The 16974-nt window shown below is 47.0% G+C and overlaps 1 protein-coding gene across 2 annotated transcripts in view; it reads right to left on the bottom strand.

Annotated features, from left to right (window-relative positions):
• The window catches only part of NGEF (neuronal guanine nucleotide exchange factor), a 96250-nt gene that overhangs the window by 19060 nt on the left and 60216 nt on the right, over window positions 1-16974 (bottom strand). Inside the window, exons 1-3 of one of the 2 annotated variants that reach the window (XM_033112463.1) lie at window positions 16688-16973; window positions 15845-15987; window positions 10172-10464 (exon numbers count right to left, since the gene is read on the bottom strand). In XM_033112463.1, coding sequence (XP_032968354.1) covers window positions 10172-10464; window positions 15845-15987; window positions 16688-16794 — 543 coding nt within the window. In that variant the 5' untranslated portion in view covers window positions 16795-16973. Of the gene's footprint in view, window positions 1-10171; window positions 10465-15844; window positions 15988-16687; window position 16974 lie in introns of those variants that run through there. The other variant, XM_033112462.1, reaches the window with a different exon arrangement.

The following is a 16974-nucleotide window of genomic DNA, read 5'->3' as shown; positions in this document are numbered from 1 at the left end:
AGCATGTGCTGCTTCCGAAAAAATTGCACTGGGGAGAAAAAGGCTATTTTGCCAGAACTGCTTGTTTACCGAGCCAGGGCCACTGCCCGACTTGCACAGAAGCCCACATGGTGGCACCGGCTTCTGAGAAAAGAAAAAGCTTTTGTTGCGAAGTCAACCGAGTGAGGAGGCAGGAGGCAAAATTCAAATCTGTCTCCCAACCGAGGATTTTGGGGTTCCACTTAAAGGAAAAAGCAGAGTAAGTTATGCATATTCTACAGGTACATTATTTTAGCGTAAGGTCTGGTGCACAGACGTTGGGGGATCAGGGCTTTTCATGTGTGCGTGTTTGGTTTCGGGGGTTTGGTATGTATTCCGAGGAGTATTTCAGCATAGTGTTGTTAAAAGCTTATTCTAGGGTGACATCTTTCTCTAGGGTGCATGTCTGACTGTCCAGCTGCCTGACATGTGGCCTTACTCCGTTCTGTCTGAAACTCGTCAGATATAGAACAAGGCCAGTTTAGACTGGTTCTGCGGCTGCGTGCTGACCATGCCCCTTGGCAGGTCGATGCACCCTTCTCTCCCCAGCGCCGGAAAACTCTCAGCTGCCCGTCTCTCTTGGTCATTACACTCCTGCCTGAGACACATCATCGGATGTGGCACTTAACTGGTAAGTGGTGGCCATACACATCCTTGTTCTCTCCACCGAACATGCGACTGGCGTAACGCGGAGTAGTTCCAATGTGTCACCGCACATGGTCCTCAAGATAAGTCTGGAGGTGGCCCAGACTGTCCCCATTGGGCAGACCTCAGTGCTGAAGCCACATAGTCCATGAACGGCAAACACACTGAAGCCACCCTTTTACTCCAGGGCTCCGCGCCTTGACCTCTCTCTCTGAGACGACCTTCCACACAAGCACTGAGGTTTTCCCGCGAGCCCAGAGGCCAGTGGTACCAGGCCAGTGCCCCATGTCCTCGCAGGCTGGCCTGCTGGTGTTTCTGTAGGAGTCCCCTTGCTCTCACACTGGACCATAGGCTCTTTCCAGGTTCTTAATCATCTTTTTAGCTTTACATGGTGCTTTCAAGTAGGTGATTAATGGTAAATTTGTTTAAGGAACACCTCTAAACAAGCACTGAAATGTGAATCAGGCCTGGTGTCTGGTTGATGGATCGTACAGGTAGTAGTAACGCCCACCGACTCCTAAGTTCCACCCAATGGCTCAGCTCTCAGACCCCTCCGTCTCCTGGTCAGTTGGCACTTGGCCTTCATCCTTCCTTCCTGGCTCCTGCTGGTCTGGATATCTGACATCCCTGGAGGGCTTCCTAAAGGGCCTGGCCCCTGGTGCAGCAGGCACAGGAAACTCAATGCTCCGAATGTGTGCTCAGCACCTACGAGGAGCTGGGGACTGCCGGGCACTGGGGACCCAGAGATGACAAGCCCTGACTCTGGCCTGTTGCAGATCGTGGGTCAGGAGACCACACACCAGGAGCCAGGGTCCACACTGCTGCCCAGTCATTCCTGGCTCACCTGCTCCACAGACTTGTACCAAGAGCCACCTGCAGGAAGCAGCTGGGCTCGATGCTGGGGACACAGATGTGCTGTCACCGAGGATGCAGTCCCGAGAGCCTGAGGCCGCCCAGCGCTCAGGTAAACTGTCTCTGCTGGGACAACCGCATGGCGCCCCCTCCGAAGGGTGTCAGAGGAGCCAGAGAAAGGGGCGGCCAGGACCTCCCATCAAAGGCCAAGCTGCTCTCTGCTGGGGCCTTCAGAGTCCTCCCGTGCCAGCAAAGCCACCCTGGGGGACTCATGCCCACACTTGGCTGGACCGTGCTTCCCCCATCATCGGACTGCAAAGGCACAAAGCTATCGTCACTTCTGTGGCTAGTACAGGAATTCATGCCCCACAGGCATTAGGGTGGAAAGAAGTGACTCCAAAAAGGCTTTTAGTCAAGAAGCCTCTAGAGTATCTTTCTTCTTTCACAAACAAGAAGTGATGAAGTCAGACCCCACACCTGTGCCCTGACCTGCTGCAAGAAATGCAAGGAGGGCCTCAGCAGTCACATGGGGTGACAACTACCTCCAGGCATTGCTGTGGGACTAGGGGTCATATATTAAATGTGAGCCATGTATGCACGCACTGGGGGGGCCTGACGCAGCCCCGAAGCACCAGCAGCCCAAACCCAGGCCTCCACAAGCTCTCACATGTCCAAGCACCAAGTATTACATTTTCTTAAGATGATCTGATTAATAAGATAGTACAAGTCCATACTAACTAAAATAGGTAAACATTTTAAAAGCCACATGCTTGCCAAGATGCTCAGCCTCACTCACTGTCAGAGAAAAGCAAATTAAAACCACAATGAAATATAATTTACAGTCTAGCACATTTGTCAAAATAAAATTGCTCTTTTTGAACTTTCTATCAGGTGCATAAATTACTTATCCAAAAGATTCATTTTAAAAATGATAAATGCTAACTTTGTCACTTTGCTAAAATAGTTAACAGCTGCTTGCTTTCTAAATCAAATAGAAAGGAGCTTTCTGGTGTTTGGGGCGATGGCAATTGCCCACCTTAAATCAGGGGGCAAACATCCCTGTTCCCTCCCAGTGTGGGACTAATTTGCTGACTTGTTAAGGTTTATCCTAACAGGACAATATGTACGATTCAATAAGGGTTGGTAAATAAAATAACACTCATGATTTAATTTTTCAATAGAGACGTATCATATGAAAAATCCAAAGTAATTTCCTTCTAAAATGGACAGTTTTCTTTTGGTAAAAACACTAAAGTACACTTAAGTTCTACATTGTGAAAATATGTGGAAATACCACGAAAGTACAGCTCTGGTGTCAGAGATGGAGCAGACTCAGGCTGCGACTTATACATCACTGGCTACACCCTCTGGGAGGATCACACAGGGCACCTGCCGGGTTCCCTCCCTTCTCGTTCCCAGGAGGACGAAGCTGGAAGTGCTGTCTGGTCATGCTGGGGCGGTGCCGTCACAAGTGCCAGCTGGGCAGGACAACCCACATTTGTATGTGTGTCCCTGTTTCCTTGGAGATACTCAAAATATCATTCCTTGCTCATTTTTCAAGCTCTGCACACCCAGCTCACAAGATTAGGGGCTGTGGCCAGTCTGTCTTTTTCTATCCCCTTTGCCTAGGCAGAATCCTGATGCATGCTGGGGACACAATCCACGCCAGCGGCCGAGCGACTGCTTCAGGTACTGTGCAGGGGATGGCACCACCAGGTTCCTGTGTGTCTCCTGACACCAGTGTCAGGAGTGGTGAGTATCGAGTGCTAGCTGATCTTTTGTCTGTGGCAGTGGCTGTTCTCCCCCCCACCCCCCCCGCCCCTGCAGTCTGTCCTTCTTGCTTTGTATTCTCTTTTTAGGACAATTCTGTGTTCCACCACTTTCTAGAGAAGCCCCAGCTCTCCCTCATTTGTACACCTGCCCCTTCTACAGCTGCCTCCTCCCCAGCTTTGCAATTTGAAAGAATAGATGTCTAATTATTTTCCCAAACACCACTCCAAAAAGGAGGGCAGAAATCCAGAGCTTCAGAGGGAGTTAAAAAACAAAAACTAAACTATGAAAGTCCAACACGACATCTGAGACGATAGTTTCCAGTTTCAGCCACCTAATTTTCACTTTAAAAAGGAGGAGGAAAACATACGATTTTGTTCTTAAATCCTGATTCTTCAATGGCTGATTAAGAGCCAGGCCTACAAAAGGCCATCATTTGGGGGTATTTTCCTTGTGTGAACATTAGTTACTGCGACCTGCTGCTTTTGTAGCTAATGAAAAAGCGACATTTCACCAACAGCCTGAGCTGGCAGTACAAGTTGCCTGACTTGCTTGGACACATGAAACGATGATCTGATGCTGAATCACTGAGTTGGAGCATAAAATCTGAACGGGGCCAGTGTCGTTGCCCCATGGCCAGATATTAACAAAATGGAAACTCACATTAAACTCCTTAAAATACATATGAAAAGTCAGAAGCCCGTGTCATGTGCCCGTGTTACTTACCGTGTTTCCCCAAAAATAAGACCTAGCTGGACCATCAGCTCTAATGCGTCTTTTGGAGCAAAAATTAATATAAGACCCGGGTCTTATAGTAAAATATATTATATAAGTAATATATTGTATATTATATATAGTAAATATAAATATATATAATATATTAGTATATATATTTATATAGTAATATATAGTAAATATAAAAATATATATAGTAAAATACATTATATATTATATAAATATAATATATCATATAAGACCCGGTCTTATAGTAAAATAAGATCGGGTCTTATATTAATTTTTGCTCCAAAAGACGCATTAGAGCTGATGGTCCGGCTAGGTCTTATTTTCGGGGAAACACAGTACTACTGCATGGGACTATATTTATTGTCAGGTCATCCTAATTTATTTAACTATCTTTATCTGTTTCACTGGAAACGACAAAAATATCATTTATTAAATATCTTTATCCTATGCACACTCTACTATAAATGTAATGTTCTATCTTGCCTTTTAAAAACTTAATATGTCATGAATATTCACCTATTCCATTCTTTGAAAACATGTTTTTTACAGTTTGTGTCTTCGTATAGTGGTTCACTGTCTTACTAAACAATTACCCTATCATTGGGCATTTAGGTTTCTTCCTCAGAATCTTCCCCTAATTTTTGCTGAATATCCTAATAAATATTTGTGCACATTTCTGATTATTTTTCAAGATAAAGTTCTAGAAATCGAAACATCAAATAGTGTACAAATTCTTGTAAGGATTTTGATACAAATATTGTTATACTCTTCCTATCATCTGTGTTTAAGCACTCATTTAAAAATGCCCCAACACTGGGTTTTAAATATATTTAAATTTAAAAGTCTCTGCCATTTTGAAATGCCTGTTCTCTATGTTGCTTTAATTTATACCTCTTCGATCACCAGTGAGCTTGATTTATTTTTCCTTTCTTCATTTAATCACTGGCCATTTGCATTTTTTCTATGATAAATGTTTGCCTATTTTCCTTTTGGTACTCATAGTTTTCTTATCAACAGAGCTTTCTAATTGATTGCAACCTGGATTTTGTTGATACATACCAAAAAAAAACCAACTAATTTTTGCATGTTTATCTTATAATTGGCCACTTCCCTGAAATGCCTTATTGGATCCAGTATTTTGGACTGCCTCAGGATTTTTAAATAGGCAACCATCATTGGCAAAAAGTGTGGTTCTGACTTTCCTTTTCTATGGCTTTCTCTCTTATTCCTTTCCTTGTCTTATTGCACTGGCTAGAGCTTCCAGAGCAACGTCAGCGTCAGCAAGCATCACTGTCTTATTTTCATGGCCCCAACAATTCTTCATTAAATATGATTTTGTATATAGGCTTTCCTATAAATTGTATTCCTTATAAATTGAAATTTTCCTTATGAATATTCCTGAGATATTCTTTGTAAATGTCACAAAGTACCCTTCTGAGTTTTGTTTAGACAGAAATAGATGTACTACTTCCCTTTTCAACCTCTTTGAAGATGAGTATTTTTCTCCTCTGGCCTATTGATAGGATAAATTTTGGTCCCAAACATTATACGATTTTTACATTAATTTACACATGCTCAGTTATTCTTTTAATGTATCTCCCAATTTGATTTTCTTATGTTTTATGTAAGTTTTTTGTCTTAATTCACAGTGAGACAGATCTATGTTTTATTTTTTTTGGGGGGGAGGAGGAGGAGAGTACTTATTTTGTTGGGTGAAAAACATGAGGACAGTCAACCCTTTCTATAATGCGTTAGTTTTTAAATTAACAGACAGTAAAATTGACTTTGGAGTGTAGAGTTCTATGAATTTTAACACATGTATAGAATCTTCCAAAACTACAACCAGGATGCACAACAATGCCATCACTCCAAAAACACCTGTGCCAGCTGTTCTAGTCACACCCTCCCCCACCCTTCACCCCTGACCACCACTTATCCGCTCCCTGTCACTATAGTCTAGTCTGGTTCAGAATGTCATATAAATGGAATCATATAGTAGGTAACTTTTCTGATGTTTTTCACTCCGCAAGATGCCTTGGACCTTCAACTAAGTTGTATGTATCACTCGTTCATTTCTTCGTATTCCTGACTAGTGCCATGTATGGATGCTCCAGACTTTGTTTATCCCTCTATCTGTTAGAGGACATCTGGGTTGTTTCCAATTTGGGGCAATTATGAATAGAGCTACTATAAACATTCATGGACAGGTTTTTGTGTGAACACAAGTTATTTCTCGAGGGCAGTGGTTCTCAGCCAGGAACTATTTTTGCTTCCCAGGGGATATTCAGCTAAGTCTAGAGTCATATTTGGTTGTCACAGCTGAAAGTAGGGGTACTACTGACACCTGGTAACAGAGGTCAGAGATGCTACTAAACCTCTTACGATGCACAGGAAAGCCCCCAAAGAATGATCTAGCCCCATGTCAACAGTGCTGCTGTGGAGACTCTGCTCTAGGAAACACCGAGGACTGGGATTGCCGGGTTGTGTGGTAAGTGTATGTTTTTCACTTGATAAGAAACGGACACCTCTTCTCCTCTCCACCCCTTCTCCACATGTGGCCGGTGGCGACTATAGTGGGCAGCGCAGATTTAGAGAGTACAAAGGTCCGTAAACATACTTTAAGTCAACCTCATTATTTTCTTCAGATTCCTCACATCCCTCTACATCCCACACCTATAGAAACTGTATAGTGTGTATGGCAATTCCTGCTCCTGTTTCTGACAGACTGTGCTCTGCTTGGGGGCTAGCTCCGAATAGTTTATAATAGTTACTTTTTCTTTATCAATATACCTCTTGGGAATGGCCATCCTAATCAAGACACAACATCCAAAAGAACAGGTTTAAGTAAATAAAAAGACTGACATACTGTCTATAAAAATGGGAAAAAGATTTTTATGTGACAAAGGATACCATGAATAAACTAGGAAGGAAAGTAAGCTCTTGATCAGCCTCTCACAAGCTCTTTCTGTTGTTACGACCCAGTGATACAGGTACTATGACTGTGCCCATTTTATAGCTAAGGAAATGGAGGACCAGAGAGGTTAAGAAACCTGTCCAAGGTCACACAGCTAAGAAGCAGCAGAACCGATACACAAACACAGGTGGCTGGGCTCCAGTGCCTCTATACGTAACCTAACTATACTGCTGGAGAAAACATTTGAAACATATAAAAAAAATTAATATTCAGAATGTATAAAGAGCTGCTATCAATCCAGAAGACAAAAATAAACAGCACAATAGAAAAAAGGGCAAACAACAGAACAGGCAATTCACAAAAAAATGGAAACAGCCAAAAATGGAAAGATGCTCAATTTCCAAGTCATAAGAGCAGACCAGTTAAAACAAGGAATGATTTTTCAACCAACAGATTGGAGCGAAAATTAAGACCTTTGCTAACAAGGCTGGGAGGCTGTGAGACAGTGACTCTCACACTGCCAGAGTCCTGTGAAACGTGCACTGCCTTTCTGGACGGCAATTTATCCACCACCACTGAAAACACACTTCACCTTTGACCAGCTATTCCTCTATCCCCAGCAGTGGTCTCACAGCAGCACAGAGATGCACTCTCCTAACCGAGCTCCACGGGCCAAGTTCAACCGCCCTGTTTCCTGCAAAGCCATGTGGGGATCAGGGCTGAGCACTGGAGCGGCAGGCAGGACACCTCATCAGGCCACCTGCACACCTCCCTCCCCACATGCATCCCTTACGTTCATCCTTAAACTCACTCAAGCCATTTGTACTTGCTATGCACTTATGTCCTTTCGTGATAGAAACTAAAGAATTTTCAGAGCAAAGGGAGTTGTTCTTGATGAAAACTAAGCTGAAAGCTCTAAGAGTCCAGTCATGGCCGATTGCTAAAACAAAACCAAAACCAACGGCTGATGAATAAAACAAGTGTAAAACATGGGGAAACATCAGAAAGACCGACAAGGATTTTGCACTTAAGAGTCTTCCTAAGGGTGGTGCATGATGACAACATCAGGAGAGCTGACGTAGATATAGCTGTTCTTCCAGGGAGAACCCAGCAGCCAAGAAAAGGCCGGCACATACCTGCATGGTTTGCATCGTCTTAAACAATGAAAATATATTAAGGAGTTGCTTATTTAATTTTACAACATTTAAAATTAAAGTGGTACCTTTATCAATGTAGAGGATCCCTTTAACAATACAAAAATGACTCGTCCCCTGTGGTAACTTTCCTTGCCCCGAATTCTACTGTCTGACAATACAGTGGATTTAGTTTTCTAGCCAATTGGAAAATTGCTGTCCTTCAAAGGAGAATTTAAGCAATTTACAGTCATTGTCATAACTGACATGTTTGCTCTTAAGTCTGCCACTTTATTTTATGCTATTTGTTTTCTGTATTTTTTTTTTTTTTTGCTGTTCACTTTCCTTTATTACAAGGGCCCTACTTTCCCTCCTTTTAGCTTTGCTTATGTTGTAGAAGGTTTATATTCATGTTTTAAGTTCTACTAGGGTTTATCTCTAAGCTTCCCAAAGTATTTAAAACCTTCATTTCCCTAATTATCAAGGTAAAAAATAAGTATTCCCCCCCAAAAGCTGGTCTTTTTTCCTTGTTCTGAGGATGAAAACAAATGGCCCCAAGGTGGTAATAGTGTGTGAAAGAAGCCAAATGCAAAGTCATGTTGTGTAATTCTTTTTCTGTGAAAGTCAGAGTTAGGGATGGTGGCGCTGTGGTGGCTGGGGGAGCCCCTGGTCTCTCAGGACGACCAACCGCAGGCGTTTCCTGCAGGCTTCAGGCACCTTCCACATAGTTGCTTTCAGTGGGCAAAGCCTGGCGAGCCCTCCCAGTCCAGCTCCACCTGCCTCAGTGGAGATGCCCCTCACCCCCTCATCTTCATTCCCGGTGGGATGAGTGGCTTCTTGATGTCTCCTCACTAGGAACTGATGACTAGACATCATTTACATCAGAAATTTCATATAAAACTCCTGATACAGTCATTTACCAATCACTGCTCACGGCCCCAAGGATGTCAAAGTTGGAGCCAATTTCTCCTGATTCTATGGGGCAGGACACAGGTGAACCCTCCAAAAATCAGTTTTATCAAGCCTCCCCGAGAAGCCAATGCATCATGGGACAACTCACGTTGGAGCCAGACGACCCCGGTCAGGAGGTATTCTCAGACGCGGCCGTTAACTGTGTGCCTTTTTAGTGCATGAGAAGCGCAAATGTTTCTACAGAATGTAGTGCAGGAGTACGTAATTGGGAACCAAGAAAGGCAGAACACAGTGCGTCATGACTGCGGCAAGGAAGAAGTTCAAGTACGGGCTTCATGGAGCAGGTGAGGGGATGAGGGAGAGAGGAGACAGATGATGGGATTTGGATTGAACAAATTGGAAAATCCCAATCTCTTCATTCCCCCTCTCTACCCACTTTTAAAATTCCACAATGAACACATTCTTGCACGCCCACAGTTTCCTTTAGCCAGTCTCTCTCCTGAGTCTGGACCATACCTCTGTCTCTCTCTAACACAGATTTTCCTTCTATACCCAAAGAATTGTTGTTCAACTACAACGAACACTTAGATTTCTTAGCTGCTCATTACTGTCACTGCTCATTTGGAATTGATTATTTCTCCCTGCTAGCAATAAACCATGAGGCCCTCCAGGTGATGCCTCAGCCTAATCTGCCAGGACCATCAAATGAGGGGGCGAGGGAGGGGGTCCCAGCCCTCTGTACCAGTTAGGAGGGGTGGGCACACCCAGCGCTCTCTTTCAGAGCCCCCACTCATCCACGGTTTAGGAGACTGCAAAAAAAAGTGGGTAAGACTGTGAGTGAGAAGTAAAGTACCGGTGACTGGCGTGATTTCTCAGTCACAGTTACTAAGCATCACCTAGCGTCCACACGTGCCAGGAAACACCCCAGAACAATGACGGAGGGCGTGAAGAGTACAGTGTTGCTACTGCATGAAACGAGCATGCTGAGAAAACAGCAGGGGGACTGAGCTAGCCTATGAGGTATTTTTTGTTGCCTGTGAAATACTGTGAATTTTCCTGCACATTCTGGATGGATGAACCCTGTCAAGCATTCTCTCGGTGAGCCTGCTGAGGCGGGGCCTCAACCCACGCCAGTTACAACACCCCTCCCTTCCAAGTAAGCTCCACGCCAGGCGCCCGTTACCTCCTGCAGTTTGATCTCCTCGGGCTGGAGGATGTCCAACACCCCGCTGCTCTGGATCTCAGGGAGATCCTGCCAGAGGTTGAACTTGGAGTGGGGGTTGCTGAGCAGGCAGATCTGGGGCAGAGCCTTCCTCTCTGGCAAGCTGGCGGGCTCCTCTTCTTCCTCTTCTTCCTCTGGAGTCTCCTCGCTGGCTGGGGAACTGTGGACATTAGCTTGTATTTCTGCATCCTGCTGCCTCCTGGTTTCAATTTCCTGAAGGGTCGATTTATCTCGGTATTCCTGATACAGGAGCCCTGGAATCAAACAGAATTGGAATGAAGAGAAGTAAAGAATTTCAGATGCAGGTCTTCCCGAATCACTCAGTCGAGGCATGGTCCTCTTATCAAGGGCAGGGGCTCCGCCCAGGGGCACAGCAGGACGGCCAGACCTGCACGCGTCTCAGCCAAGGGCTCTACCACGTCTTCACTTCCTGGGAAGGATCAGCATGCATGAGTTTTTTTCAACAAAGAATAGAGAAATCCCTGAACTGATTTAAAATCTAACCACACAAATATCTGCTTTCTGCACACACACTTGGCAAACAGGAATCTACAACTTGACATGTTAATAACCAGCGTGTGCAAAGTGGATGGAGATGTCTCAGTTATCTTCAGTATCCCACAGGACGTTTCCCACAGCCTTAAACGCTTCCACAGTAAAACTCAAGTGTATTCATTTGTGAACTGGGAGTGGTCAATTCTCATTTTGAAGGAAAAACCAGTATTTCCTCAGTCTTAGGATTCAAAAACGAAATATTCCTTTTTTGCTTTCACAGTTTCAGACTTACTTCCCTGAGCAATTGTACTTGAAATAAATGCATTAAGAGTCTCCAAGGAGATTCGGGGGTGCATATGAATCAGCACAGAGGTGGCACCTCCATAGGGAAAAACCCATGTCAGACATCCTGCGGAGTGAAGCGATTATCTCTTCACACACACACACACACACACACACACACACACACACACACACGAGCAGAAACCAAGGGGGGGGATCCCAGCCCAGGGAGAAAGGGGGAAGGGTTGCTGGGGAGGGGGGCAGGAATCCTGCCAGCAGTGAGGCTGGGAGGAGATGGTCAGACCCCAGGGGTCTTGTCTGCTTGTTGTGCCATGGAGGTGGCAGTCTGTCCTGTGGGCAAGAGGGAGGCCCCAAGAGAACTCAGGCAAGTCACTCTGGTCTGCATTTTAGGAGGCCCACGGATGAGAAGAAAGAGGCTGTGACAGCTCTCCAGGAGAGCAATGATGGAGACCTGAGCTGAGGTGATGAAAGGATGGAGCCACGTGTCTGATTCAAGGGACAGTGTGACAAGGTGGAAGACGGGTCCTGGTGACTGGCTAGTGCTTCTGGGTCATGAATAATATCCAGGTAACCAGCTTGGCAATGAGGTTGGGTGGCCCCACTCAAGGAACACAGGACGGGGGGTGGAGAGGTCCAGTGGGCAGCTGGACGTACTGGTCTGGACAGCAGTCGGGGCCCCTTGATATGTTTATCTATAAAACAAGATGATTTTCCCAGGAAAGTTCTGATGGAGATAAATGACCCACTTGGAAAGCACTTTCTCTTACAATTGCAGTACCATGTTTCCATGTTTCCCCGAAAATAAGAACTAACTGGAAAATAAGCCCTAGCATGATTTTTCAGGATGATGTCCCCTGAACATAAGCCCTAATGCATCTTTTGGAGCACAAATTAATATAAGACCCCGTCAACTTTCAGGGAAACATGATAGCTATTATCCCTTCTTGATCTAATTGTTAAATATATCTAAACAGTAGAAAAAGGAAGGAAAGAAAAACAGACTAACTTTGAAATACTGAATGTGGCCGGACCGATTACATTTATAAACAGGAACCCAATAAATCTGCCCTGTGGATTAAATTAGTTGGCTTCCTATGCTCCGTGACATTAAATTATAAAGCCTTTATGGGAAGTACATAGCATTTACTTCAAAAACTGAGGACCCCGTAATTTAACAATGTTACAATCCAGCAGAATACCACATGGCATTAATATGACAAAGGAATGAAAAAGAAAACTGAAGTCCATGCTAAACGCAATGGACTGAAGACAGGTTAACATCACTACCTAAACTCATTCTGATTATGCTCTTGTGATTTCGATACTATATTTATGGAGATTTAAAGAAACTGGGTTCCCACAAGTTGACTTGGATTCCCTTTTCTATGCTTAGCACAGTGCCTCCCCCACATAGTAGGTACGCAAATATTTGTTGAATTGAACGCCTTTTTAAAAATGCAGTTTCCAAGCTTCACAGAAGTGTTGAACTAATTTGGCATCTTTTTGAAGGTTCAAAAATACGTCTTATGTATGCAACAGTCGGCAAATCATGGCTGAATACTATCTCCGACATCATATGCTGAAAAGAGACATAAATATCAGCACTGTGGATTGAAAATAATGTTTCTGAAATCACAGTGTGGCAGCCACTGTTGGCTGTCTTTCCTCTGTGCCCTTACACCGCTTCTTCCCAGCTGGCAGGGGAGGGGCTTTGTTTGGGTGCTGACCCATTCTATGCTCAGGGAAGTGGGTGAATGTCGACTGATAAAAACTTACTGCGACCGTTCTCTTCCCCTTGTCAGTGGTGGGTTTAGATGTGAGCATGTGACACAACCTGGCCGAGGAGAGTAAGGGGATAGCTTACGTCTTTATGAAGGGCTTCTCAAAAAGATATCCCTCCCTGATAGACATTGAAGACAAACTGCCCCTTTTTGCTTTCACACATGGCTCCTGGAGGATGTGATGTCTGGAGCTGTGGCAGCCATCTTGTGACATGAAGCTCAAATGCTGAGAACGGTGGAGGGAAAGGAGCTGGGTGATTGCTTGACAGAACAAACTAACTCCAGAACTTCACTCCAGAACTTCCTACCACTGGACTCATTAACTGAGATAGAATATTTCCATTGTTTAAAGTCATTTTTGCTGGATATTCTGTCACTCTAAGCCAAAGACCCCCAATACAAGTAATTTTGACATTTTCTTAAAACTGCATACTTCTTCCTGAAGTATTTAAAACATGAATTTAAACACCCATTTTCCTGAAGTTACTGTGATTGCAAAGAGTTGTCTGCCACACCGTGTAACCATTTTTCATAGCCTGTTTATTGTTACTAGCTTTAAAATTCAGATTACAATAGAAATAGAGCAGCTTTACCTGAGGAACTGTACGCTATCCAATTAAATTTCTGTACTGGATGTACTGTTAACATATCATGTTTTCCTATTTTATATTTTGTACATTCATCAAGCACAACTGTATATGTAAATTAACTTTACCTATAAAATCTCACCCCTGGTATTAGCACATTCATGCAGAATTAGAAGGCTCAGTTCCACCTCTCCTAATTGGAATGATCTCTACCAGGCTGGCTGTGCAACCCCAGAAAAGAGAGTAAGTTCCCAGCTCCTCTTACCAAAGCCACTAGAGTCCTTCAAAATCTCACTTTCTGAAGAGAATAATTTTTTTCTTTGAATCCTTCAAATAGAAACTTCCAAAGGGCAGGGGATCCTTTTATTTTTTTTTTTACTGAGCACCTTCTCTGTGCCAAGCATTTGTTAGGTGTCAGAGACAACAAGCGTAGCACATGTTCACACGTGCTCACACGTGCTCACACGCAACCAATCGCAGAGTCTCAGGGTCCATGATCTATAACGACAGTTGTATACTGTGTCACGCATAATCCTGGCAAAATTCTGTTCTGGCTTCCCTGGGAGCCGCTGCAAAATCCAACACAGTGGCCTGCAAAATCCCCAGGTATTCATTCCACTTTCCTCCACCCCCCAACCCCACTGTGTTTTTAGGAACCTCTCATCCCTTCCTGACACCTGGCAGAGAATTCACTTCATTCACAGAGCTAAAAGCAAGTAGGGCTGGTATAGGAATCTGCTTAGCACAGGCCTCAAGTCTATGATGAAGGATGAGAAGAAGGCAGTGACAGCTCTGTGCTGTCAGTCAACATACCTGTTGAGCTCCTTCTATGGATCAGCCCAGGAGCCACAAAAAGACAGTTACCATTATACCAGCAGATAGTTGCAGGGGACCAGGGACTAAAGACTCAAATGTCCTTCTCGACTGTTCACCACATGAGGAAATTGAGGGCCAGGGTGGGCAGATATCAGAGCTCAGGGCCCCCGATCTCGGGCTTATGGTGCTGGCCCAACAGGTCCATCCACCTCCGGAGAGGTGTATCCACATGCCCATAATGCAGATGTGAACCTCTCTCCATGAGAAGAGGCACAGAGCTCTCTACCCCCACCTCGATTTCCTTCCTTGTTGTGACATTGATCTTAACCAAAGAGGATCCCTTTCAAGAAGCTGGAGGCCTAGGCTTCCAGTGTTTGCCAAGGCAGAGGTGGCCCACCTCATTAAGAAGGACAACGTGGCAGGGAGGTGGGAGAAAAGGGTTTTCGGGAATCTGTTTGCAGGTCAGCCCTTCTCTGTTGCCCCAGAACACACTGGGAAAAGCCATCACCACCATCACCACCAGGCCTGACATGCAGGGGCCCTGCTGGAAACAAAATTCCTGGAGTCAGCAGCCCAACAGCCTGCACTGTGCGCTCCACCCCCTCAGCTTTGCAAGGGCTCAGCTCTTCTCAGGGAAAAACCCCTGCCAGGGAAGAGTGGGCCGCCCCAAAAGTCTCCCACACGCAGGGTCTCATGGGGCAACGGATGCTCCACTTCCACTGGAGGCAATTCGTTTCTGTCTGAGTGTTTGGGATGAAGGACAATAATGATGTTTAGGGAAGAAACTTTCCAAACCTAGAATTTTAGTTTAACAAGTAGACAGTCTCCTGCTCTGATACTGGAAAACAAAAAAGATTTTCTAAGCAGCCGGTACCATTTTCTGAATAACGGAACCCACATTACACATTCAGTGCCACCGCTGGTGACAATGATGAGAACTAGTTCGATGTCATTAGCAATTTTTTACTCTTAAACGCAAGTGCTCACATTCTTGGGATGCGCTTTCAATCAATTTTCTGTATTCTCAGGGCTTCAGCCGCAGCTGTGCAGGAGCTGGACACCTGCGGGCTGTATCCCACACCTCCTGGCCATGTTCCTGGAAAGGCAGGTGCAGCCAGGCTTCCCTTCCTAACCCAGGGACATTGGGTGGGGGGCTCCTGCTTTCTCTCTACTTCACCTTTCCCCTTGTGCAAAACCGGCCACGCCTCCTCTTCCTGAACTGCCCTGGTCAGTCTGGCTCACTCCAGAAGCGATTCCCTCTCTTTCCAGCTCTTCCCCAGGCTCCTCTCAGGCGGGGGTTCATGGAGTGCCCCCTCCCGCATGGCCCAGCACAGCCTCTACCCTGGTCTTTCTGGCATTACTGACAAGGGGACAGAGGGCCCTCCCCCAGGACAAGGCTGGGCGGAAGAGTTCTCAGGACAGAGCAGGGCAGAAATGCATTTGCGAAAGCCCAGTTATACAATACTATTAAAACGTGGCAGTTCTGCCTGTGACACCATTAAGAACCGAGTATGCCAAAAACGTTCCTTAGCCATGTCAGATGCATTTGCTCCCAGAAACGCAAGGGCATCTCACGAGCAGAGGGGACCCTCAAGAGTCCACCAGGAGCCCGGGTTTCACTCTTGAAGCCCGGGCACCGCCACGGCACCCACCTATTTGTTCGATGAGATTCCTCCAGGAGTCGGCGGGAATGGGGTGGATCATCCGCAGGGCGTCGGTGAGTGTGGTGGGGCTGTCGGCCAGCGCCGGGCACTCCTCGGGCGTGGCCCCATTTCCTGGGCTGGAGGACGACTCGCTGCCAGAGAGAAGCAGGGGCAGGGCCGGTTATTTTTAAGCAATGACACACCTTGGCTCGCTGGCGAGAGGCATCCGCACAAGGGGCCTTGGCCAGCTGGACCGGCCCGGGACCGTCCAGGCCGAGCGGACGCCGCCCCTTTCAGCCAGAGGGGCCTCACAGGCCCTTTTTGTCACCGCACCAGGGTGCGACCGGGTGATTCATTCCCACACCAGCCCGCCCAAACCTTCATGTTTTCAGAGCTCGAGGGCAGGCGTTGGAAACTTGGCGCGCCCTGCCCACTCCGCGGCGCCACTCGGACGCCCCGACGGGTCCAGTGGCCAGGAGCCCAGCCCGCGCTGCGCCCCCCAGCGCAGTCCACGGTTACGTGGCCCCGGCCCCCTTCTGGCTCCGGTCCTGCCGTCCCAGTGCCTCACGGCGTAGAGAGGGGACACCGAGCAGGACGCGCGCGCCCAGGGTGCCTGGGAGAGGGCATGGGAGGCGGCCAGGGACAGGGACAGGGGCGTCGGCGGCCCTGGCAGGGAGGCACCCCCAACCCCAGGCGGGTGCCGGCACTACGAGACCGTGGGTGGGAGTGGGGGGCGGCACAGCCCACGCGGCATAGGCCGCGGGGGGTCGGCGTCCGCTGGCGGGGACAGAAGCTGGGGCCAGAGGCGCGCGGGGGCGGCGCGTAGGGGTCTGGACGGCCGCTCGTCCTCACCTGCCGAGCAGGTGTCCTGCCGCCGAGTAGCGCGCGTCGCTCTCCGAGGTGGAGCTGTCGTGGTCCACAGCGCAGGCTGCGCTGAAGGCTGCGGCCAGCAGCTCCATAGGGGCCAGCGGCCCGGCGGGCGCTGGGGCCGGGTCAGGGGCCTCGATGGGGGCCCGGAGCCGGGTCGGAGGCGACGAGCGGGCCGCGGAGCCGGGTCGCAATGCGCGCGGCTTGAGCTGGAGCTGCCAGCCGCCGCTGCTGCCGAGCGCTCCCGCAGGCGGGCGAGCTGGCAGGCGGAC

Source organism: Rhinolophus ferrumequinum, chromosome 8 (genome assembly GCF_004115265.2).
Source record: "Rhinolophus ferrumequinum isolate MPI-CBG mRhiFer1 chromosome 8, mRhiFer1_v1.p, whole genome shotgun sequence".
NCBI classification, from domain to species: domain Eukaryota; kingdom Metazoa; phylum Chordata; class Mammalia; order Chiroptera; family Rhinolophidae; genus Rhinolophus; species Rhinolophus ferrumequinum.
This window is presented reverse-complemented; position numbering and strand designations above follow the sequence as displayed.